The 18,795-nt window shown below is 45.6% G+C and overlaps 6 protein-coding genes across 6 annotated transcripts; 2 read left to right on the top strand and 4 right to left on the bottom strand.

Moving 5' to 3' along the window:
• Nucleotides 1-920: 920 nt before the first annotated feature.
• N7483_013138 (uncharacterized protein) lies at nucleotides 921-1,382 on the top strand (the record flags this gene model as incomplete). Its single annotated transcript, XM_057096565.1, has 2 exons — nucleotides 921-1,076; nucleotides 1,359-1,382. 2 exons carry the CDS (start codon nucleotides 921-923, stop codon nucleotides 1,380-1,382), a joined length of 180 nt encoding a protein of 59 aa, XP_056942536.1.
• A 947-nt stretch (nucleotides 1,383-2,329) lies between these two features.
• N7483_013137 (uncharacterized protein) lies at nucleotides 2,330-4,666 on the bottom strand (the record flags this gene model as incomplete). The annotated part of the gene is made up of 2 exons (XM_057096564.1): nucleotides 2,330-4,228; nucleotides 4,277-4,666. The coding sequence occupies 2 exons, from the start codon at nucleotides 4,664-4,666 to the stop codon at nucleotides 2,330-2,332; spliced, it is 2,289 nt and encodes a 762-aa protein (XP_056942535.1).
• A 388-nt stretch (nucleotides 4,667-5,054) lies between these two features.
• On the top strand, nucleotides 5,055-6,355 carry N7483_013136 (uncharacterized protein; the record flags this gene model as incomplete). The annotated part of the gene is made up of 7 exons (XM_057096563.1): nucleotides 5,055-5,088; nucleotides 5,144-5,214; nucleotides 5,267-5,484; nucleotides 5,538-5,619; nucleotides 5,683-5,974; nucleotides 6,040-6,294; nucleotides 6,342-6,355. 7 exons carry the CDS (start codon nucleotides 5,055-5,057, stop codon nucleotides 6,353-6,355), a joined length of 966 nt encoding a protein of 321 aa, XP_056942534.1.
• A 2,239-nt stretch (nucleotides 6,356-8,594) lies between these two features.
• gprM lies at nucleotides 8,595-10,204 on the bottom strand (the record flags this gene model as incomplete). Its single annotated transcript, XM_057096562.1, has 5 exons — nucleotides 8,595-9,512; nucleotides 9,582-9,707; nucleotides 9,764-9,918; nucleotides 9,977-10,072; nucleotides 10,135-10,204. The coding sequence occupies 5 exons, from the start codon at nucleotides 10,202-10,204 to the stop codon at nucleotides 8,595-8,597; spliced, it is 1,365 nt and encodes a 454-aa protein (XP_056942533.1).
• A 2,748-nt stretch (nucleotides 10,205-12,952) lies between these two features.
• N7483_013134 (flavin-containing monooxygenase) lies at nucleotides 12,953-14,745 on the bottom strand (the record flags this gene model as incomplete). The annotated part of the gene is made up of 4 exons (XM_057096561.1): nucleotides 12,953-13,441; nucleotides 13,503-14,068; nucleotides 14,138-14,516; nucleotides 14,608-14,745. The coding sequence occupies 4 exons, from the start codon at nucleotides 14,743-14,745 to the stop codon at nucleotides 12,953-12,955; spliced, it is 1,572 nt and encodes a 523-aa protein (XP_056942532.1).
• Nucleotides 14,746-15,783: 1,038 nt separating this feature from the next.
• N7483_013133 (uncharacterized protein) lies at nucleotides 15,784-18,324 on the bottom strand (the record flags this gene model as incomplete). Its single annotated transcript, XM_057096560.1, has 6 exons — nucleotides 15,784-16,610; nucleotides 16,678-17,327; nucleotides 17,393-17,912; nucleotides 17,966-18,175; nucleotides 18,229-18,257; nucleotides 18,305-18,324. The coding sequence occupies 6 exons, from the start codon at nucleotides 18,322-18,324 to the stop codon at nucleotides 15,784-15,786; spliced, it is 2,256 nt and encodes a 751-aa protein (XP_056942531.1).
• Nucleotides 18,325-18,795: the final 471 nt, after the last annotated feature.

Genomic DNA, 18,795 nt, shown 5'->3' with positions numbered 1-18,795 from the left:
ACTCATACGTGTTCACCAGGTGGTTTCAGGTGTATTAGGTTCTCCTGCTAGAATGGTTTGATTTCTAGAATTTCAAGTTTCAAGTTATTGCATCCGCGTGTTCAAGTTTTAGACGCGTACGGAGTAGACAACATCAGATGGTTCAACTTTTTCAACTTGGTTTTACTACTCCGTCCATGAATCAAACATTGAAAAGGGGTATAACAAAGAATTCTAGAATCGTGATCGACCAGTAACATTTGAAACATGCACTGTAAACTAAGAATGGAAGTGTTTCCGAGATTCAAGCCGTTAAGCCCCACAACCTTGGAACCCCTTTCCACGATTCCACGATTTCACGATACGAAGTACTTCGTATTGCTCTCAACTGATGTAGATCAACCCCATTTTATGTAAAGGAGGATCGGACTAAAATTTGACAGGAAAAATTTCATCTCATCCATTAATGAGCAAACATTCAGAATTTTCAAGGAGTAAACCCACAATAAAAAGAGTCCAGGATCTAGGGCGTATGATGGTTCCACGCGGATTCTCACCGTAGCCAACGGCTCATCCCATATACCCACATCAACCACTCCACTAGTGGAACTGGAATGTAAGATTCAGAAGAAGAAAAAAAACCGTTGACTCCGCTTGTTCCGTAGAAGTTCGGAAGAGTAGTTTCTAGTCTCGAACTTAACCCCTTATGACAGACGCTAGAATTTTAAAGTGGGATCGGCGGGAGGTTGTCGAATGAGTTTTGAGGGATTCTCTGCAGTGACAACTTGTGATGAATCTGATTTTCCACTTCTTCACTTTTACATCTACTTCTTTCTTGATTCTCTATTATATTCTCCTTTTGTTTGTTGACTTGCTCTCGTTTAGTTATGTTTTAACTGCGGTTTTGTTTGTCGCTTAGACGACTGTCAAGACTCAACATCATGTCTGACATTCACGACAGTCGACAGAAGGAGTATCTTGCTGTGACGATTTCCATGACTGTGCTGGGCGCGGTGATTGTTTTTCTGCGATTTTTCTCACAATGGAAAAAGGGAACGAGACTTCCTTTGGAGGATTTTGTGGTGCTGGCATCTTTGGTATGGATAAACAAATAAACAAAGCAGTCTGACCGCTACTTGAAGACACTAACACGCTATCCTTATCGGTGCAGATTTTTTTCTTTGCAGAGGCTGGCCTCAATCTGAGCTGTAAGTCATTAATTTTCATTATTACATGCATATGTAAAGCTAATAAAAATGAATAGTGATATGCAGTGGTATGGGATTACATGCAGATACTTTATCCGCCAAAAGCCTGGTGATGATTGGAAAGGTTTGTGATATTATAGACTCTCTTCTGGAAGTTCATCAATCTAACAGAATAAAGATCTCACTGGCTTATGAATGTCTGTATTGTGCCACCGTGAGCATGATTAAGATCTCCATTCTACTCATTTATACTCGCATCTTTCCAACTCAAAGATTTCGCATCGCTTCTATTGTCCTGGGGATAATTGTCGCTTTATGGGCTATTAGCCTTATTTGTCTACAAGTTCTCCAATGTTCACCATTATCAAGAGCATGGAACACATCGATTTCTGGAACATGTATTGACCCGAAAGGTCTCTTCATTGGAAATGGTGTTCCCAATATCATAATCGACATCGCCATTCTTTCTCTACCCGTACACGCAGTATGGAGAATGCAAGCTGCTACCAGTCACTTTTTATCCATAATTGGAATTTTCATTTTTGGCATATTGTGAGTTCAGATCTCAATATCCTTGAAGGGCCACCACTTTCATATCAAACAAAGTATATTAACCATCTCATCTTCCAGTATCGTTTTCACAAGCGCCTACCGATTTACCACAATGTTCGATTTCAATTCAGCAGATGTATCCTGGACACTCGGCAAATCGTACACCTGGGGTGTAGTCGAGTCTACCTGTGGTATAATCGCAGCCTGCTTACCCAACTTCCACTCATTATTTGTTATGATTTCTTCACGATTCAGAAGTAAGAAAGGTCACCTGAGAATGAAAACGACCAATCTCCAATCTTCCACACCTACATCGAATACAAAGCCAGCTTTTCGTCCTCCAGATGAGCTCCTCGTTAAACCCATGGTACTACTCCGGGTAACACAACCGGACGAGGAATCAGGAGATGAGGTGCCCCTGAACACTATCATGATAAGGCACAGCATGACATGGCAAGAATCAAACTCTTAGCTGACCTGAAATTGGAGGTGACGTTCATCAGGACATCTTATTTACATGGGCGGCGTTTTGTATTATAGAAAATAAATTGAACCATTACTTGTGAAAAATATTGATTGCAACACGATGCTCACGTTTCCCAAGGACTCCAAGTCTCTGCCGCGTCATAAAATGGGATATCCGTGCCCCGGAAAAGGCTATCAAAAAGGGCAGTGTCAATGCCCTGAAGATCCCAATCCTCTATTATTTCAGAATCGGTAATCTGGGGGTCGTTTGGGCTGAACTGTATATCACCATCATGCAAAGCGGGTGATTCATTCGATACAGGGGATGCAAGTTGCCCAAATGTCAGAGATTCCGCTTCCTGACCTCCATGATTATATTGGTCGTTATTCTGATAGGAAGTGTGAGGTCCAAAACCAGAGGATGAGCCTTGAGATTTTTCAACACCCTCATCAGGGCCAGGTTGAGCTAAGATCGTAGAATCCGGCTTTGGCATAGCGCGACGCTCAAAGTTGATTTTTCCAAGATAAGGAATATAGATGTGTAAGGCTTTTCCACCATCAGTGAGCCTTGAATCGGGTTCAAGAACGCCCTGATCGCATCTCGAGGAGCTTGTACTATATGTAGTACCACTAGCAGAGCTTGCTTCAATGACAAGCAGCTGACTAATGATTCGCCTCAGTTTAGAAGTGATCGGGTCAGCATATCTTTGCGCCCCACTGTCGATGATTTCAAGGGTACGTTCCATTAAGCCACGGTCGCTAGGATGATTGTGGGCGAGGAAATTGAAAACAGTACAACCGGCTGCGCTTTCAGCCAATTGCTGGGCCTGTCGACGAGCATCCATATGTGCGATGCAAATAACAGTAACAGAGATAAAAGCAAGGAATTCATCGCCGCGACAGGAAAAAGGAGTAGAAATTGAGTGCCGGTAAGACAGGTACCGCGTGAGTATTTCTCGACTGGCATTAACTGTGGTGAGTTTGCTATGGTCGTATCGGTGATCTGTAGAAGATCGCAACATGTATGGCAAATGCAATCGGATGAGAAGATGATAATGCGCTAATTGATCCATGAAGCGCACCGTATCTTGAAGTAACTTGATCTCATCATTCTGATCGGTTGTGAAGCTAGACAGCCACCATTGAGAAGGCATTTCAGAAGCAATGTTCTGTAACAGCTTATCGTGCTCGTATGTCTTTGTAAGATCATCCAGGTCAGCTTCAGATCTTCGCAATATGTGATCAGAAACAACACAGTGAGTGCGCTCCAAGCGCTCTATTGGGCCGCATGCTTTCATAGCCTCATCACTAGCAAACCTGGTATCAAGAGAAGTTGGTGGCAGGCCTAGCATGATGGAAAGATAGCGATCTGATTGAACCAAGTGAAAGCAGATCTGATCCGGATTAAAGACTGCTCGGGAAGCAGGTTCAAGGAACTTCAGCGATGGAGAATCCAAACCGCGATGAAGCGCCATCATTTCAGCAACCGCAGTAGCTCGACGTACAGCCATCCAGGCGCGGTGGAGATTTCCAGAGTGGTTATGGTATACAGACTCGATAATGATACACTCCAATGCTTCCACTGAGCAAATGAGTTCATCATTGGTCGTCACAAGTCTAACAGCTTTTTCAATAACACAAGACATAAGTTCGAGGTAAGCAGTACCTCTCCTTCCCAATCCCTCGATCTTAAGAGGCGGGATGCCATGAAGAAATGTTCCAAGCATTAAAAGCTTACGCGCGATCAGGACTGGGTGAGAGCCTGGCGGAGGTAGCTGGAGTAGCTCATGTGGTAATTGTGCGACATTCTTCTCGTTTATAGCGCACGACCTGAGCAAGACACAATTCAAACGCAACGTAGGACCACTTGGGAGGGTACATATGTGAGCAAGAACATCTTGGCTAGGCCATGCGGCGATCAATTCACGACTGATTTCATCGTATTTTCCAGGTGCCCGTCTCAGGCTGTTCAAAGAACTCAAACACTGATCTCGTCGAGCCTGAGGGTGATGAGTCTGGTTCGTCTTTGGAATGTTAGTGAGGGTTTAAGTCTGAATGAGAAAGAAACACACCACAATATTTCTTGGTGGTGACGCCTGTCTTTGAACCAAGCTTTCCGTATTCTCAACTGTCCGAGCGACCAAATGGGATTCGAGTATCTCCTGATTTCCTGAGAAATTTCCAATATCGGCAGTGCCAACATGTTTGACTGCTAGCTCAAGGAGCTTCTCCACTCGGCCAAGTCGAGCCTCAACCGGATTACCAGCAGATGAGACAGGGGTATCAGGAAGATCCTGACTGACACAGTTTGTTCGACGTCGATGGCAGTTATTGCAGATTGCACTTTCCGACGAAAAGATACATCGGACCTTCCGTCGCTTGCATTCCCAACAGCTCTGGGTCCCTTTGCGGATCTTTCTTCGCTTGGCGTCGGGGCTACCATCTTGCTGCATCTCGGACATTTTTGCAGACTTAATTCTCTTTGACCGAGAAATCTTTGGCTGATAAATCGAACTTTCGGGTTCGCGTGAGTGTTTCGGTGAGAAGTAAGCGAGCCTTGTCTGAATCACCGAGATATCTCGGAAGAGTAAAGGTGTTCGCCCGAGCTCGGCGGACGAAATCACAGCCTTGCGTGAATTATAACCTATCACAAATCGACAATCCTATTAGCAATAGTATTTGCCCCGCCCAAGTAGTCGGCCTGAATATTATCGAATATAGTATAAAATGATCCAACTCACTCATTGAGGTGGTGATTATTCAATTTTTTATCACACAAACAACTAGACTTCCTACAACCCCACTCATCTTTTTACAAAATCATTCCTATTCCTATTTTTATCCGACAAAATGGTTAAGATTGCAATTGCTGGCGGCGCCGGTGGTAGGCCTGACCAATTCGACAACATTTTGAAACCTCATATTGACCATTGATCTAGGTGTCGGACAGGAAATCGTCGATGCACTCGTCGCTACCAAGAAGCATGAGATTATCCTTCTTTCTCGCAGGGTCAGAAATATCTAGTCGTCTCTTTTCATCGCCTCACTAACAAAAGTATCAGGACGCGCCATCCGACTCTGGATCTATCCCTGAGGGAGCTACCTGGATCAAGGTCGACTACGCAAGCGTGGAACAGTTGACGCAGGTCTTACAGGGTGTGCATACTGTACTTTCCTTCGTGACTGAATCAACAGGAGAAGGAAGTCCTGTTCAATTCAACCTCATAGATGCCTCTGTGAAAGCTGGTGTCAAACGATTTGCGCCCAGCGAATGGGCCTCGTAAGTCACATTTACTATCATACTGCTTATCTTTTATTGACTTTATTTTGCAGTTCCGGTTTTACTCACATGGGTTGGTATGCCTTCAAGGAAGCCACACGCCAATGCCTCAAAGACTTGAACAAGGACAAGAAGGTACTACGACAACAAATGTGTAACTGCAGTCCACAGCGCTAATATAAGTCCCTATGCATCTAGGTCCTTGAGTATACACTGTTCCACCCCGGATACTTCGTCAACTATCTCACATGCCCATATCCTTCCATGAAGTATATCCCATTCGCGGAACTCCCATGGGACCTGAATAATCGCCGCTGGATCGGAATTGAGGGAGGCGAGAACGCTCGCATAAGCTTGACTACTGTCAACGATGTCCGTAACGTTGTTGTTCAAGCCATTGAGTTTGAAGGAGAGTGGCCTGTTGATGGTGGCATCCGAGGCGATGACATCTCAATGGGCGAGTTCCTTGCCATAGCAGAGAAAGTTCGCGGTATGTATATCCCACTCAACGGGAATAACAGAGAGTGACTCTTATTGACTCTTATTCTATGCTAGGTGGTCAGCCATTCACTGTTGAAAATCGCGAGGCTCAGGAGTTTGAGGCCGGTACATGGGCGACTTCGTGGACCCCGGCTTTTGAACACCCTGCCATTCCAAGGGAGAAACGTGCCTCGATGGCCAAGGTCATTACTGGTGGTATGTTGCTGGCCGTTAATGCAAACCAGCTGCATGTTTCTGATAGCTGGAACAAACTGCTTCCTGACTACCAATTCACATCTGTTGATGACTTTTTGACTGAGGCATGGAGTGGTAAGCCTTGAAGTCGAAGATGTCAGGTCAACGTGATGCGAGCATAGAATTCCCGGTTTAGATTCTTTGTTTTTCGCCCTATCATATTTCACCTGATGGACATTCTCAATTCGATAGTTAATGCATTGAATTCCTGTTAGCCTTTCTATACTCCACACTTAGGCTACTAAGTGTCCCATATCAATACTGCATGTACATACTGCGTACTGGATACATTTCCCAGTGTATGAAGTCAAACCTGTAGATCTCGCGGGCATGAAACTCAATATGCACTTCAACGAGTAATAAAAATCACATGTACCCGTGAACCTCGGTGCGTGCCGGAACATTGAAAAGCTTAGAATGAGTGACATGAAGCGATCAAAGCGACTCGGATTAATCAATTGATCATTGCTAGATCCGGCGAGGGTCTGATATCCCAACTCCGTTACCAATTGAAACTTGGTGCAGATGCAGGATCTCCACTTATTTTACTTGACGGCAGCAAGACTGATCAATAGAATCAAGTAAAATAATCCATACACATGGTTCATGTAGAGTTCCCCATAAATGCCTCAGCCCGATCGCGCGGGGTGTTGCAGTGCATGTACCCCGGAATGTACCATGGATCCTCCCGAGGTGGCCATGTGGGAATATGCCGATTGGCAATTTGAATCCGTTCGTCCATGGCACATATTTCTGTTATTTCTTGTTTTTATCGACTCAATTTTGAGGATATAGACACATGCACATGTGCATCTTCACGGGGTTCAAGTTTGATACCCGAGGAAGTCCGTATTCGGATATTGGTCCAGTACAAAGAGAGAGTTTAGAAGTGGATTGCGGGGTGAAAATAGTGAAAGTAGAATGTAATAGAATCTGAAATGAGTCCGACATTGAAAACAATCTTTCATCTAAAACTTCATCTAAAACGTCTTTTTGATTGTGTTCTAGATCTATGGGAAACATTCTCCTAGGAAATAAATGGCGATTCGTCCAATACCTTCAAGTTCCAATTGCCACTAGAAGGAAAAGACAAAGACCTCATCTCGCACTAAATACAAAATCAAGAAATTGTAATCTATTAAACTCTCTCATCCTGGACCCTGCCTCCGCCTTCACACTAGCACCAAGACAAGACCGTGGTGTACGGAGTGGTGGGGTCATAATCACATTCATGAAATTCAATTGCTCCACACAAATCCATCAATGGGAGAATAGAATGAAATAACTAGTCTCAAACCCTCCAACATCGCGTAATGTATGCTGACGAGGCCATGTGCAGGTCCTCCCTGGGGGCGTATGCAGGAACGGGCGGTTTAACTAATTCGGGATAGTCCAAGGCTCTGTAGCCCGTTTCATGTCACCTTGATCACGATTTAGGAAAAGTGAACGGAGGAATGTCTTCAATTTGCAAAGTTCTAGATCATTGGAAGGCTCTAATGGCTGTTAGATAATTTGGTGGTTTGTGATGTCCAGATGTCCATGTGGTGGCTTTGGGTTTTTTTTTCTAGACTGTTTCAGCCTAGTATCCATCTTTATGGATCACTATGGAGTACTAATGGAAGACTAGGCATCAAACAGTCCAGATTATAACAATGTCTTTGCTTTCTTAAGATCTTTGTGTTTTGCCAATGAATAAGGGGCGAAAAAAATGAATCCACTTGCGGGACCGAGATGCCGTGTTATGTTGATCTGGGATTCGGTAGGAACTTGAATTCGAGGGGGCTGGGCTTTTGTCGAATTTTCACTAAATGTGACTTTTCTGAGTCATGATTTTTAATGTCTTTGATTTTAATAATTTTGATGATTTTTTGTATTTTTCTCCTCTAAGATTTTGCCTGAATTAGGATGGTAGACGCTGGTGATACAAAAAAAAATGGATATCGCAAACAGAATAAAAAAAAACAAGTCAAGCCCTCCAATAATTATTCATGAAATGTTAATGTACCGTCGTCATAAGCCGCGCATTAGTCCTTTTTTGGACCCTCTCATACGCCATGAAGCACGAGCAATGAGCATGTACCGGAACACCGATTCCTCGCAACCCGTTTCATATCGGTTATTTTGTGATACCCACCAGACGTAGCCCGATTAAGCAAAGACCCAATTGTGGAATTGTGGGCTGACGGGCTTTTCCAACGGTTATTGTACATTTCCTCGGGCAAATGTTGAGGATGGGTCCCATTCTCGCGTATTCTGTGACGAGCTAGGGGGGTCGAGGCCCTGAGAAACTCATATTGGGACGAACGTATCGGGCCTCCTGACCAAAGTGAACACTTCGATCAAATGTCGGACTTGGGCTGTTCATGCGGTTCGGACTATGCACTGAATTTAGACTGTTCATCCGACTCGGAATATCCACGGGACTCCGACCGGCCATGCGATCGGGACTGGGGGATCGCATATTGTAAGGTTCTGGGTGGGGGGGTCTTCACAGTCGTCGTCAACATCTCGAATCCTTTGCTATCATCAGCGAAACGATCATTGGCATCAGCCGAGATAAACTCATGACGTCGTGAAAAAGCCCTGCGGATGAAATCCAGCCAGCCCGAAAACATCAAGGGACGGGCGAATAGAATAAAATTCCAGAACCCCACAAAGGACAGAAGATAAACCATAGCCAATACCGTGGCTTCGTTAGGACCCATGCCTGCCGCTTGGCTCTCGCATTCCTTCTTACTGTATCCAGCTGCAAGACACTCAAACCAGGGCTCGGCCTTTTTCATATTGGCTGCGGTGGGGCTATCCTCGCTGTCCAGCTTGATGAATACAACGGCGAAGAAGATCACGTTTCCAAGGATGATCAGCACTAGCGTGACTCCACGCCATTGCAACTGTAACACGCGTTGCATTCGACGCCAGGCATGACGAGCGGAGACGGTTCGGACACTGGCCGTGTATGAGGGAAGACCAGAGCTGTTATCACTTGTTGAAGCGGACTTGTCGAAGAGTGAGCGCAGGTAGATATGGATACAGTATGCCATTGTAGACACCTGTAATATCAGAGCGACGGAGGCGAAGACCATAAGCGGGATCCAGTAATCGTGTAATCCCTTGTAGATATTGATGTGGCAAATCTCACCAAATCGGAAGGATACTCCCGTCACCTTCAACATGACGCCGAGGCCAATAGCGGGGATGCCAAATCCAAACAAGAAGGCCCCCCCACATGAATTTTGGCCCCAAGACAACTTCCCAGCAAACTTGGAAGTGAAACGCGATAGTGCGGATGAAACCTGAGTTTGCGTTAGCAGATAGTCTTATCATCAAAAACTTGTTCTGCATGTCTTACTCCACATGACGACCAACCAGCCCCCGAATAATAGCATTGATCCGGAAAAGGCACAGGATAGATCGCTGTACATATCATTAGGTGTAATTTCGTTGTAGCATTGGTTTGGTTTGACGCCGAGGGGGATGATAAAGGCAATCTGACGATACTCAATTAGCGAATGTCTTGATATAAGTTAGTCTCCAGTAAACATACCTCCATGACGCAGATTCCCAATGTAAAGCAGATACTGAGGTAATGGCGATTGGTCCATTTGGGAGCAAGGACAGCGTATGAGATGAGGATAAAAACACAGAGAGGTAGAATGGCGACACTGATCCAGCTAGCAACTTCGACTCGTTGCGCAATGTCTAGAATTGGTTAGATATGAGTCACACTGGCAGGCAATGTATAGTATACCACACATACTATCGGCATATCGCCAATCGGCGAGGGGGCAAGGTAAACAGCATGATAAAGTATTATTTCCACTAGAGATTGCCTCGCAGTATCGACCATCAATGACTATATCATATGTTAGTACAACATCACACTATCACCGAGTGAGTTCATTTATCCCCACATACATCCACCAGAGGTTGGAAACAGGGTCTCCTGCAAGAAGACACCGGGACATTCTCCGTTCAAGTCGGTCATATTGTAAAAAGGTGCGTAATTAGGTCAAATTCGACATATCCTGTTCAAAAAAACGTATCCAACGCGCCAGCGCGACAAGACCGCGCGCGAAAAAGGTCGCGCTGTCGAAGAAAAAAAAAGGAGCGTAAGGGTCACACAGGTAATCGAGAAAAGGAACGGGGTCTAGGTGGGCACTGGGCTGGTATACATAGCAAAAATTCCCAGTGGACTGGGGCGTGGGTCACTCCAGCGAAGGGGAAATAAAGTCCTCCTCCATCCAAGCGTACATCGAGTGGGTCAAGTAGTGGACCAAGCTGCGATAGGTCCGGTTCAGCCCACTCAGCACACGAGCGCTGCAGAGCCGTGGACATTGAGGTACACTAAGAGGACTAGGAGAGGGGTTACACACGGTCCTCCTTCTAGTTCGTTACCCGGAGTTGAGAAACTTAGTGGTGGACAAGTGGACAGGGTTGGCAGTGGCACTCCGGTATTAGACAATGTAGGTATTGAACATCCGGGTAAAGAGTACACAAAGTTGGGGGTCAAAAATACAGTCAACCTTGAAAACTACAGGAGGTAATGATCTTCGTACAACTGGGCTGATCTTTTAGAGGATTCCGGTTGATTTGAACTGTTATTGGGGCGAGATCAGCGTTCCAACAGGATCAATAGCCGTGACAGGACCCGTACTTTTTCGTGATTTTTGTGATTTTTGTGACTTTTGGTGAGAATAATACAAGAGTAATTGTAAGAGAGTAATCATAAGTAGTATTATGTACTCTGTACTCTGTACCACGTTCACATTTCCAAGGAATTCTGGAAAAATGGCGTGAACTGTGAATCCATGGTTACGTAGATTTTAGACTGGATTTAGTGTCATGTTGATCTCGATAGAACCATGTTTAAGCAAAGCACGTTGGGAAATGGAGTACATATCAATTCAGGGGGGGGTTGAAGATCGAGATGAATCCACCGTGGGCCTACTGAAAATAGCCGAAGAAATCAAGATTCATAATTACTCTACGTGTACTTTGTACTTTGTACCCGCGACTAGGGACCCCCTGCATGGAATTGGTGTCATTAACGCGCAAGATAAGACACTATTCAACACTAAATAATCTAAGTACAATGACAATGCCATTTTACAAAAGCCTCCAGGCTCTCTAGCCACGCGTCGAGAGATTATTACTTAGTCTAGTCTAGTTAGTGTCGTCAACAGTACCGAGCCCTGGTATCCACCAGGGTTCCACCACAATTTGAAAATAGAAAAGGGATGAAGAGTTGTAGATCATCGGTGATGTTCAAATATTGCGCGTCAATGGAGCATTGGATAGTAAGCGACATCCAGATGTAATCAATAAGGATTACCGTGACTTCAATGTCTGTAGTAGACCTAGTAGCCTGAAGTCTTTGTGCGGAGTACTTAGGACTCACTACCCCTCCAAGATCTTAGTGGGGGACAGTATGACCAGTTCCAATTGATACTAGGCATATGTAAATCTCTGATATCTATTTTTTCCCTTAGAAAACCCCGATCGATATTGCCACTGACAGTCTTAATTAGAACTGTCAAAAGACAAGTACAACTATGTACATTCTACTACGGAGTACTCTAGTTGTATCGATTCGGCAAGTCTATGAAGAACTTAGACCCCCACAATGATATTCAAAGTCTATTATAAAATGTATAAATATTTTATCATTATATTTACATAGTTTATGACTCCGCTCAAGTATAAAATGTACTCCAGTCTGTAAATCAGACTAATCAGACTAATGCAGAAAGGAAGCCCGACCCGAGGAATTCCGTGCAAGTCCGAGTATATGAGTATATGAAGTCTTATGGAGTATGGGATATAATCTTTTCCATTCTATTTTATATGTATTTTACATTCTTTAATACTTTCAAGTTAATACTTTGTACGGTACAAATTCTAGAATACAGAATTACAGTCTGAAATATTGATTCATTCCAATTCAACATTTGAATTCTGTGCGCCCCCAGTTCTGACTGACTCACAACATGATCTACTACCTAGTACTTGATTCGTCTAGTCTCAGCTTTCGGCCAATTCTCTATCAATTAATTCTCCCAATAATATCTCATCAACCTGAGCTGACTTGTGGTCAATGCTCTCTCATCCTTCCTTGTTCCTGATAACCCCGCGCCAAATCACCCAATCATCACGGATAACTCGCCTGCGACCGTGATCGCCCCCGACATTCGTTCTACAACCGACCAATAATGTCTCAAGCGGACCTTTTTATTCAATCTGGGCTCACAGTCCATGCATGACACTGGTCAAATCTGGTCAGTGCTAATATTTTCCAGATCCTCCCCGATGTCATCCCTATCAATCCCCAGGATCTGGACTCGTAGGGCCAAGCCCAATATCGAACCACACGTCCAGGACAATATCATACCACACTAATTCGATACATCGATTGGTCTAACAGGGATCAACCTTCGCACATTATGGATTGAGAATAGAACTAGTCACATGAGAAATCATCATTCATAACTGGACCATCCTATACGCTCTTCCCTGTAATGTTCTGCATCCCACGCACCACAGATAACCATTCGCCACCAACTCGGTTGAATCCTCCTCTAAGCACTTTCCCCAGTTCAGTCTCGCGCATCTCATCTATATTAGGATGAATGTGCGATTCACACATGAGTCCGACCGCAACGGCGATGCCGATCCCCCCCCCCCTCCCCATCCCAGCACCTACAACCGAAAATCCAGAATTCTTATTCGCTTTACGTTATTTCTCACTCTTATCAGCCTGTGGTAATTGCATTGCACTGCCCTTGAACACAAAGTCCCGTGATAGGGGTACAAAGATGCTTCGTAGCCAGTAATTGAATTGCCAATCTGGATAGAGCATCGTGTTTCGTCCTGTTCGGGAATCAACGTACCAACTGCTGCACCCGGTCGCCCAGACTAATTTACTGGCCGCACTTTGGATCCAATGATTATCTGCCTGCTCAGCAGCTGATGTGACCGCGACAGTGTTTGGCGCTGTAGGCAAGAGGCTAGAGAAGGGGTATGTGAGTGCGGACCATATCTTGGAGGGGTATAGTGAACGCAGGATCGGTCGCAGAACTCGTAACGAGAAATTGATCTCGCATTCTGTTGAGTAAATCACAGATAGATGACCAGTCGTGGTATTAGGACCCATAAGAATGAAGAAATTCGGGAACTCAGAGATACAAGTCCCATAGTAAGCCTGAGGCGACCCCAATGAAAAGTTCTCCCACTGTGATATAGTCAGTAATCATTCTCACAAGGCCAATAGAATAGCAAGAACATACATGCTCGTTTAGTGTAACTCCCTTCTCACCGATTATCTCCATAGGATACAGAAGCTGCTGTGTCTGGAACCCTGTAGCAAGAATGATAGCATCCGCATGAACTTCTCGTCCAGAGAGAGTACGAACTCCATTCTCAGTAATCTCCTGGATACCATCCGAGTGCACCAATTCCACATTCTCTCGATGTAAACAAGCCAGATACCCCGTATCCTCGACCTTCCGCTTACACCCTATCTCGGTGCACGGGATTAAAGCATCGTGATACTTCTCCGGTGCAGTTCGTTTCAAGTACTCGATCCTTGTGCGTTTCAGGTCTTCGCGAATCTGTCCTCCTGTTTCTTGATAAAAGCCGAGGAAGTCCTTCTCCATATTGGCATACAGGTAGAATCGATACAGTCGCATCGCAAAAGGCATGTAGCGCATCATCCATTGGAATGTTCGTGTATACGTTGGGTTTGGGCGTTCAGCAAGCCAGTGAGGTTGGCGACTAAATTGAACTAGGCTCTTGACGCTGTTGGGTCCTTCGCTGATGACAGGGACGAATTGAGTAGCGCTGCATCCATTTCCTTTGACTTATTAGCTAACCACACTGCGAGCGTCTTTGGATATGAAACGAAATGTGAAGAAAAGCATACCGACAACGACTACATCCTTCCCAGCCCAGTCAAATGAATGATCCCATCGCGCAGAGTGAAACAGCATCCCCTGATACCGCTCTGCACCTTTGATCTCACAGTCCCGTGGCACTGACAGAGCACCGACAGCTGAAATAAGTATCCTGGCTCGTTTCTCATATACCGATCCTGTCAGACCATCAAGCACAGTGACGACCCAGGTCCCAGTACTTTCATCAAACACCGCACGCTGAACAATGGATGAGAAGCGCACATGGCTCGGAATATCATATTTCTTTGCGACCGATTGGAGATATTCTACTATCTCGCGCTGTGGTGCGAACTTGCAGCTCCAGTTTGGATTTAACTCAAATGAGAATGAGTAAAAGTGCGACGCTACCTAGACAAGGTCAGTCATTCTCTACAGTTCCCTAGCAACGTTTCTTGGTGTCAGTGCTTACATCGCAACCACAACCTGGGTATGTATTCACCCACCACGTTCCACCAATATTCTCTGCTTTCTCTAGAATCTCATATGTTGCTTTCGGATACTGGTTCTGCAGTTGAACAGCGAACCCAATACCTGAGAATCCAGCTCCAATGATGAGGACATCCGAATCCACAGACATGATGTCGAATTCACTAAATAGTATCCAAGTTGTATTCTCCTTAGACTCAGCGTGAGTGTGCTACTCTGCAGTCCGTATTAAATGCTTTTGTAAACTAGATTCATCTCAAGGTCTCCTTTTATGCTGATCATCCCCCGCACTTTATCCCTTTTATCCGACATTCACCCCGCGTCTAGAACCATGCATACCGCGATACCTGCTTTCCCGGCTTCACAATTACCGAATTCGTCAATCTACCCTATATTCTTCAGGTAATCCGGAAGAAATCCGAAGAAAATTTCTTGGCATAAGCAGATCTAGTTCAAAATGCGGAGAGAATGCCGGTTCGGGAAACCTGCCACTGTCAACTGGTGTAAGTGATAGAGAATAGCGGTGACTTTATAATCATGAAACCAGGATGGAAAGATAGAGGAAGATCATATCAAAATGAAAATTGAAAGAATCAAGCTTTATAATATGAGTGGATTCAAATACCAAGTCCACTAGACTAGATAACAGAGTCTAATGACGTACACATCGGGTACTAGTAGTGACGGTCCGAATAAACCTGCCGAAATCACTCGGATATGATGCAACCTGGGCCGTGCAGAAGGAAACTTGACCGAGAACTGCAGAACTTGAATCTCATGCCAGAGGAGGAGGAAATTTTCAGTTCACTTTCGATTCTGATTATGATTATTGAATTTGAATTTACCTAAATTCCAAACAGGTCTGGCTGATATGCTATGCTATATGGGATATATTACTGATTTCTCGTTCATGATGTGACCCTGCATGAACGGACAGGGGGCATCCCTTTGTTGAATGAGCCCTTGGTGCCTGTTGCAGGGCTTCGAGCAAATGCCGTGTGATTCGGCGGGTTGAGGGGGGACGGCCTCCTCACAATCAGGGTCTGAACATGTGTTGCTCATCAATAGTAACGAGCGTCGCGGTGTTGTCACTTTCAGTATCTAGTGACACAGAAGGCGTGGACAATGGAGATTTTCCTATCCATTCTTCGAGATGGTTGAAATTCGTCTGATCAAAACACACTGCTACTCAACTACCTGCCGGTTGAAGAAAGCTCTCATCCCAGTTCCACTCTTTAAGCAACTGTTGAACCCGGTACTCGGTAGCCCAGCCCAAATCCGCCTCAATAGCTCTCAGTAACCGAATGATAACTCGGCGCTCTCGCGGATCAGTCAGACACTGTCCACTAACAAAGAGTGGTTGCAGCGAATTAATCCGCACACTGCCATCGGGACGAGAAAGAGCAATGCCGACGATCTCACGACTGTGGAACCCGATCTCAGCCTCGATGGAGCGATATGATTGAAGTCGGAGGGTGATTGTGTTCCGCCGACTGGTCGATTCATGCGGTTTATTAATTAAAAGCAGGATCCGTGCCATATGATAATGTTGCATGCTGGATGCACACATGGGGATACTATGCCACACTTCTTGCAGGGTGACCAAATCACTAGCTTCTTTGGAGGAGTGACAATGTGATAACTGCGATGGTTCAATCCGTGCACTCGCGCGAAATGTGTCTGGCAAGCCTCTGTACCATGCATCTAACTCCGCTTCAAGTCGGTACCATCGTTCAAGAAGAACCTGCTGCGATATGCCCAGAGGCCCGCTGTCGACGGATTGGTTATCGTTCATGGTTAAGTTATCGCCGGAACTGATGAAGTTGACGATCTTCGATAAGATCCAGACCAAGGCGTTGCAGATGGTATCTTCTTTCATGAAATCATCGCCTTCCGGGTATCCTGCCGCTGCCATATTACTAGGACGCACAAATCCCATGTGATCCATTCGCAGACCAGCCTCGGTCCAAAGGACTAGGTCTTCAGTGTTAAGTCTCGTATGGCACTCATTGATGACTGAGAGGATTGTCAGCGGGTATGTTTCAGAAAATAGAAGAAGAAGAAACGAGGTTCAATCACTTACAAGCAGCCAGATAGTCCTGTCGCGCAAAGTTCCAAAATGCCGCCTTTCGCGCCCTGGGAAGACCAGACTTCCTTATTGTATGATACGGACTGTCTCCATCCGCGGACTGAGACTCTAATGGCATGATCCCAACCTCAGCTACATCAAGCAACGATTTGACACCGCTTAAATGCCGATTCCAAGCCGGCCCGGTCGCGTCAAGAAACTCATATACTGATAAGATGGCAGTCGCTGCCAGCACCTCATCCGAATGAACACCACGCGAAAGCCGACTATTTGACAATCGCCGTCGTCGCTTCCGAGGGTTCTGCCCATCACCACAAAGCTCCGCAGCCTGCCATTGCCCAAAAGCTTCGGGTGTGCTCAGCGGAGGCGGCCCCTCTGCATCAGGTTGCAACTCTTTCATGAGCAGCTGGATGGCCTTTTCATAATACTTGGCTCCATGCCAGAGGAAATCATCATCTTTCCCAGGCCAAGTCTCCATGGCGGCTTGCCGTGAGCAGACACCGCCCATCTTTGCCTTGGCGCCCTTGACGCGACCGAGTTGCTTTGCGGCATAAGCGCAAGCGGCGTACTTAAGTAAAGGGTTGGACATTGCTCTTACTGGAACATATGATGCGAAGTATGTTCCCAGATCAAACAGATCCATCCTGCGAAGAAAAGATATCTAATCAATGATGCGCACTAGCCAAAAGGTTCTCAACAATTATCATACCATAAGCCTGGTCCTTCTGAATAGTGGCGCAACAGGAATGCCACTTCGAAGTCTGTTTCGGCATTACAATCTAGTTGGTGCTCTACGGGTGTGTGAACCGCGGCAGGTCTCGAGGGAAGCGAAGTACTCCTTTGATCAACACCATGAAGGGCTGTGGAGTCGACCGATGGAGATAAAGAGTGGGACGGGTTAAGGAGGAAGTTGATGTTGGTGTTATTACTGCTGGCGGATAAGGACATGGAGGGAGATGTGGGAGGAGGCATGGCACTGCCGCGCGATCGGCTTGGGGAGGGGTATGAGACGCTATCGGAGACGGAGGGATGATCTAGAGGAGAATATGGGAAGCGATCATGGCTTGCGACCGCAGACAAGGCTTCCAGGCCATGTGTTTCTGCGTCACTTGCCCTTGAACCACTACCCCATCTCTGATTTCGCGATTGGGCCAAGGCCATCGCACTGGATTCGGCTAAAGAGGTCTCGAGGTCATCGGCGTATGGATCAGAATTGTCGACAAAGATGACTGAAAGAAAATCAACAGGTATTCCCTTGTATAGTGGGGGATGTAAGGCCTACCGTGTTTTGGAATGTCAAGCCAAACACTATCCTTATCAAATGTGTTCTTGTACGAATAGAAACCCTTCAGATTGCCACGACCTTCCGGTGTTGACGCAGGATCCTTATTCATAGATGCGTTCTGCTGGTGGCGAAACACAATACCTTCGCTGGGACGACATTCTCGACCACCCTTGCGACATTGTGAGCATTCAGGCTTTTGTTCATCGCCTATGAGTGTGCATTAGCCAGGGTGTTGGGTCAGGTGCGCGAAGGGATGATACATTTGAGCTTTCGAGTTCGGCATGTTAAGCTGCATGGCGTTAGTCAAAATAAGTTAAAATGATGGGTTTTACCAACCAGCCAGTTCGAGAGCGCATGGCGTAGCAGGCGCATGGGGGATTCCATATGAGATGTTAACCCCGGAAGGAGGAAAAACCATGAAACCTGGAGTTTCTGCGGGGAGACCAGGTGACCGGGGATCACACGGCCCCCACAATAGATTAATCCATGTTTATTTGTGGATCTATCATGCCGTATTAATATATTGACAATGAATTTTATCATTAAAGACTACTTATATCTTTTTTCTCTCTCTTCTCCTTGTATATTCTTCTCTACAGGGTATGATGATTGACCTCTATAAGGCCTTGGGTCCCATGTCGACCTTCTTTGCGACCGCACAGACACGGCAAAGCCCCCGAGGCCTAAGCGACTTACAGGGGCTATGGAGGTGACGACTAATTCTTATAGAGGTTTCTATCATGTAGAAATACTCTCATATCATTCAGGTTCTGCAGTCATCAAATATTCACAGTTTTGACAGGTGACCCACTAGTCCCTGTCGCCCT

Source organism: Penicillium malachiteum, assembly GCF_028827825.1.
Source record: "Penicillium malachiteum strain IBT 17515 chromosome Unknown utg000005l:1.0-9002435.0:326005.0-9005861.0, whole genome shotgun sequence".
In the NCBI taxonomy this organism is placed as follows: Eukaryota; Fungi; Ascomycota; class Eurotiomycetes; order Eurotiales; family Aspergillaceae; genus Penicillium; species Penicillium malachiteum.
The sequence above is the reverse complement of the archived record's forward strand: the minus strand, read 5'-3'. Positions and strand labels throughout refer to the sequence as shown.